The 6,338-nt window shown below is 34.5% G+C and overlaps 1 protein-coding gene across 1 annotated transcript; it reads right to left on the bottom strand.

The window, feature by feature from the left end:
• Positions 1-2,765: 2,765 nt before the first annotated feature.
• On the bottom strand, positions 2,766-4,980 carry LOC115878627. The gene is made up of 4 exons (XM_030895173.1): positions 4,382-4,980; positions 3,877-4,254; positions 3,481-3,826; positions 2,766-2,813 (listed from the first exon to the last, which is right to left on the bottom strand). The coding sequence occupies exons 1-4, from the start codon at positions 4,978-4,980 to the stop codon at positions 2,766-2,768; spliced, it is 1,371 nt and encodes a 456-aa protein (XP_030751033.1).
• Between the last annotated feature and the right edge of the window lie 1,358 nt (positions 4,981-6,338).

The raw sequence follows: 6,338 nt of genomic DNA, 5'->3' as shown, positions 1-6,338 counted from the left end.
ATTTCCACGAAAAAGTAAGTACCTAGGTACCTATTTAAAAGAGGCTTTTAAATTAAAATATTCTTAAATTACAGTCACAAACATTCAAACCATCGTCAATTTGGTCGAAATATTCCATGCTGAGAGCAGTGTTAAGTGTTAAAGAAGATATTTATATTGACAAATTTCCAAAACTTATTGCTTTTTGAAGAGGAATTCGGTTGGTTACGAGCCTAAAAAGTCTAAGGTTTTGTCCATAAAAGAGATCGGTGATTTTTGGCCACGGCTAGTGATGAAACTTATTTACTTACTAAGGTAAGTTTGCGATAATGATTTTTAAAATATATAGATGGTTTCTTATTCCATTGTATTTGATTTTAGGTAGCTCTTGTCATTGGCCTTTGTGGAGCATGTAGAAGAGAAGAATTGTACTCTCTACGAGTGCAAGACATCATAGAAAAGACAACAGCTGCCTTTTAGTTACCCTTGCGGATACAAAAACTAATATCAAAAGAGTGTTTCCGGTGGTGAACGAAGGGAACGTTGTCAATCCAGTTGAGTTGTATAGAAAATATGCTTGTCTTAGGCCAAAAATGTACCACATGATTATGTCTTGTTTGTGACTGTAATTTAAGAATATTTTAATTTAAAAGCCTCTTTTAAATAGGTACCTAGGTACTTACTTTAAACAAATAACTTAGCTTTTGATATTGTTAGTATTTAATAATTTAATTATAAATATATGTATAATTTTATGTGATTTTGTGACAAATTTCGAATGACAAAATAAAACAACCAAATAACGAATTTAGACATTTTAGTCCATAAAGGTTGCCATGACGACCTTTACGGCCTAGGCCGAAAAAGAAACATTTTACGGACTGAAATGAGTCCGTAAAATAGCTGTTTTTGGGAGCGTATGACAAAAAACGTATTTATTACACTATACATGGTTAATAGTAACTTAAACTACTAATATTATAAACAACCAATTTTACTTAATTTCATTACAATACATTTGAGTTAGGTAAAAAAGATATTTTTACCTCAACGTAGGTTTCTTTATTTTATTTGTTTTTATGTGGTTTGCCAAAATTTGCGTCTTGGTTTATACTGTATGTATCTAATTAAAATATCAATAAATTAACGTGCAATGCATTTCATAATTATTGTATATACGATACGCATTTATTAGTAATGTAAACTTAAATACTAAAACATCTTTTTTGATTATATTTTTTTGAACACTTATATGGTATTTAAAGTTTTATATACATGTTACATATACATGTTTACAGAAACGAAACAAAGTTGACAATCTTATCAATATTCTGAGCATACGCAGTTTCTTCGACTTTATTAAGCCTTATTACAGTGCTATACTCTATATAGAGGATCGGCTACCTCTCGCATGTACTTGTGATGTGTGTCATCAGTGTTTCACAAGTACACGGGACCTACAGTTTATTGCCGAATCCGAACGGCACTATTTGAGAGGCTGTACAAGGCAAATATACTCAAGGTGGTTTGCCATTGCATTCCTTGAGGTGGCGGCTCGTTGGTCGCTCTATTTAGATAAATAAATATTTTTATTTAAATAAATAAAGCGACCGTACTGGCTGGGGATCGAACCCAGTATCTTCTGCTCCGCAGATCGACACACTAACGCTGGAGCTACGACCGGCCACCTATTAGGCTATTAAGCCTAATAGGCTATTAAGCCTAATAATATATTTATTTAAAACCGGTATCTGGCTTACTAATAATAATTTAACATACGATTATTCGATTAGAAAGAAAGGTAATCTGTTATATATTTTCATATTTGCAAGGAACTTTGACTATATTGCTATTAGGATATACAACACTTTACCACTTCATATCAGAAATTTAATGTATAATATCTTAGAACATGTGACATAATAACATTTTAGTAACTCATCAATCCGGGTTTCGAGATGGGCACAGTTGTGCCACTGCCTTATTGAAGGTATCTGATGGTATTCTGACGGCATTGGATAAGGGAGATGTTACAGTTCTTGTTTTGCTAGACTACAGTAAGGCTTTTGATTGCTTAAATTATGATATATTGATGTCTGTTCTTCGTTATTATGGCTTTTCGAGTGATGCGTTGAAATTGATTCCTAGCTATTTTACTGATCGAAAGCAAATGGTAAGGGTGGGTGCAGATATATTTGGGTGTATCGAACTGAATCGTGGTGTACCTCAGGGTTCTATTCTTGACCCACTAATGTTTTCTATCTATACATCTCGCATTGCAGATGTTGTTCGATACTCGCAAACTCATGCATATGCGGATGACACACAGATGTATGCTTCATTTTCCAGAGACAATTTCAACCAAGCCTTGAACAGTATTAATTTTGACCTACATAATCTGTATTGTCAGTCTCTTAAGTATGACTTAAACTTGAATCCTAGGAAGACAAAGGTTATGCTATTTTCGAGTAAAAATCATTATCCGAAACTTGTCAGTCAAGTTAGGTTAAATATCAACGACGAGGAATTGGAAGTGGTTGAGGAGGCCAAAAAGTTGGGGGTCATTATTGATCGGCCTTTAACGTACGAGAAGCTCTGTTTGCATCCAAAGGACGTATGCTGGCCTTAGACAATTGTACCCTTATCGTGACTGCCTCAATTATAAGTTAAAGGCTAATTTATGCAATGTTCTTGTCTTGTCACATTTTTCCCATTGTTCACATCTTTTTTCTGAGAGCCTAAATGTTTATGATAGTTACCGCATACAAAAAGTACAAAACACATGTCTAAGATACATCTTCAATCTCAGGAAATATGATCATGTTTCTCATACACTGCGAAATATAAATTGGCTTAATATGAAGAACAGACAACTCTTAAGTACTTTAAACCTGTATCATAAGATAGTAAAAACGCAACAGCCAAAGTACCTTTTTGAAAAAATTCAGTTTAGAGAAGAGGCTCATAATATTAATTTACGCAAGAAGGATAACCTAACTATTCCCCCCACAATCTTGTATGAGTCATCTTTTTCCTATACAATTTCCAAATTGTATAGCGAATTGCCAGCTTATATAAAAGCTACTGAAAATTTAAACCGTTTTAGGTTTTATGCCCGTCAGTGGCTTTTTGATCTACAGTAGATTTTTTTTGTTAATTTAATCGCGTTTCAGTTATGTATATACTTTTTTTTGTTTTCTTTTTAATGTCATCAAGGAGTTAAATGGAAGAGCAGAGCTCAGTTAGGCTCTGAATTTCGCTCCTTCTCATTTAGAAGTGACTGCCTCTTTTGTTTGTATTTTTTTTGGTTATAGTATTTATTTTTTTTATCAGGTTGTCATTTTTTATGTTGTAATTTTTTTTGTAATATTTCTATTTTTATTTGGGAATAAAGATATTATTATTATTATTATTTCATTCTATTCTCTTCTCGCCTTCTTAATTGACGGTAATAGGTGAATCCGGGTCTCAACAAGAGACCTAAGGTATTCACCCTATCACCTTTCGGAGTATATGTGCTGTTCCCAGCAAAGCTATCTTCTGTACTTCGTTCGTTGATGGGTGGCCAGGTATAAGTTTGATGAAATTACTATGCCCTTTAGTAAGCATACCCAGTGCACCAATTACTACTGGGACTACTTTTGTCTTCGTGTTCCACATCCTGCTGATTTCAATTTCAATATCTTTATACTTGCTGATCTTCTCGACTTCTTTCGCCGATATGTTGTTGTCGTCTGGAACAGACACGTCGATCAGGAGGCAGATACTGTTTTTCTTGTCATGGAATACCAGGTCCGGCCTGTTGGCTAATATTGTTCGGTCTGTAATAATTGGCACTCCCATAGGACTACAGTGTCGTTTATATTTATAACTTTCTCGGGAACGTATTCATAATACTTGTCCTGCACTTGTACACCCAACTCTTTGCATATAATCCAATGTATGTATGCTGCAACCTTGTTATGTCTAGAGGTGTATTCTGTCGGAGCAAGTGTTGAGCAGCCAGCTACCAGATGGCTGATATGTTCTTCCGCTCTATTGCACATTCTACATTTGCTGTCTATAGATTGTTTTAGGATGTTTTTCTGATAATATCTGGTCTTAAGTGCTTGATCCTGAGTGGCGATGATGAGACTCTCTGTTTCTCCTTGAAGTCCCGAATTGCTTAACCATGCTGTGCTTCCTTCCCGATCGATTCTCGGTTTATTCAGATTTCGGTAGAATTGTCCATGCAAACGCTTTTGTTCTAAACTTTCTATTTTATTTCGTTCTATACTATGTTTTAAATTTTCAATATTTTGTGTAGTTGTTTCTTGTTTAGAGAATTTGGCTAGGATATTGATAGCTTCTTTTTGAATAGAGTATTTGGCCTTCGTTTCATCGTGGGTTGCTATTGCCTTACAGTATTTTATCCCTGTTAAGAGCGATATAGTTGCTCAGACTTGTGATGGCAGAGTTGAAAGCCGACTCAATTTCTATTAACCCTCGTCCACCATTTCGTCGTTTAATATACAGCCTATGCACATCGGCCTTTGGGTGATGTAAGCCACCTATGGTGAGAAGCTTCCTAGTTTTGCAATCAACTTTTCCAAGTTTCCTTCTTGGCCAATCAACAATACCAAAACTATAGGTCATGACCGGAACAGCTAATGTGTTGATCGCTTTTATTTTATTCGTTGCGTTTAATTCTGTACCTAATATCTTCCTTACTCGCCGGTAGTACTCTTTTGAAATTTTTGTCTTCATTTTATTGTTATCTATCTCGTCCATTTCTTCAACATCTAGGTACTTGTAAAATTCACCAATATCTAGATTTCTTATCGATGTTTGTTCGTCTAATTTTACATTATCTATCTTAATTAGCTTGCCACCTTTATATATTGCCGTAGCACACTTATCAAATCCGAACGCCATTCTGATGCCATCAATGAATTCCTTGACTGTTGAGAGTGCTAGTCGTAATTGGCTTTCATCTTTTGTGAACAACTTCAGGTCGTCCATGTAGAATAGGTGACTTATTTCGGTACTATCTGTCTAGCTTAAAACCTATATTTTGTCTATTTAACATGTTGGTAAACGGAATCAACGCCATGCCGAATAGCATTGGGGAGAGGGAGTCTCCCTGAAATATCCCTCTTTTGATTTTAATGGGCTCTGTTTGAATATGGCCTTTTTCGTAGAATTTATTATTATTATATTACAGTTGAGGGTTGGAACCTTTGGTGTTAAACAGCAAAATAAAAACACTAAATCACCACAATACACCAAAACACTTTTACTTTTACACTGGACGAGCGTTTCGCTAACCATGTTAGCATCATCAGCAGATGATTATAAACTAAAGTACAATCTACAAGTTGAGCGTTTATATACTCGCCCAGTGGGCACCGAGTGGGCGTGGCAAAAACTAGCCAACCGAGTCAGAGCCAACTGAGCGTAACAGTTAGATTTCCGCCACTAGAGTAGTAGGAACATCTAATTCTGCCTAATCAAAGCATCAGAATTAATAAATGTAAAGATAGTATGAACAGAGACAACGGTCCAATTCCTTCAAGTTCTTTGTTCCTACTACTCTAGTGGCGGAAATCTAACTGTTACGCTCAGTTGGCTCTGACTCGGTTGGCTAGTTTTTGCCACGCCCACTCGGTGCCCACTGGGCGAGTATATAAACGCTCAACTTGTAGATTGTACTTTAGTTTATAATCATCTGCTGATAATGCTAACATGATTAGCGAAACGCGCGTCCAATGTAAAAGTAAAAGTGTTTTGCTATATTGTGGTGATTTAGTGTTTTTATTTTTTATTATTATATTATTGAAATTATTATTATTAATAAATTAAAAATAGTCTTAAAACGATTTTTAATACAGAACGTATGTATGATGTTTTTGCATGTAGAAATGTATTTGATATTGTAAATTGAAAGAGAGTTTCGTTTTTGTTTGTATATTTTTTTCTAATTTCTTCCAGTTTTTATTTGTTTCCTTTATTTTGACATTGTTCTACCCATTTGAGGCATTATGTATTGTATTACTTGGGAACAAATAATAGTTATTTTTTATACAAGACGGTAAAATGGTATTTTATCGACCGAAAAGATTAATTCGTGAATTAATCTTTTCGGTCGACGATAATGCAATTTTATCGTCGTGTATAAAACAATATTTTCTTCGACTGTATTTCATTAACTAACTATATAGCGAGTTACGTTTTAAAAATATTCAGATATTATTATTTGAAGGAATTGATTACGAGTAGAAAAAATATTGTGCTGGGTTGGCGTTGGTTTCTATGTAATTTGACAAATAAATAAAGCTCTCTCTTTAGTTGTCAGTTCTGAGTCAATATTTTGTAATTCT

The sequence above is a fragment of the Sitophilus oryzae genome, unplaced genomic scaffold (genome assembly GCF_002938485.1).
Source record: "Sitophilus oryzae breed Bouriz unplaced genomic scaffold, Soryzae_2.0 scaffold_151_pilon_pilon, whole genome shotgun sequence".
Classification (NCBI taxonomy): domain Eukaryota; kingdom Metazoa; phylum Arthropoda; class Insecta; order Coleoptera; family Curculionidae; genus Sitophilus; species Sitophilus oryzae.
Note: the sequence above shows the minus strand (reverse complement) of the source record. Positions and strands in the feature narration are given on the sequence as shown.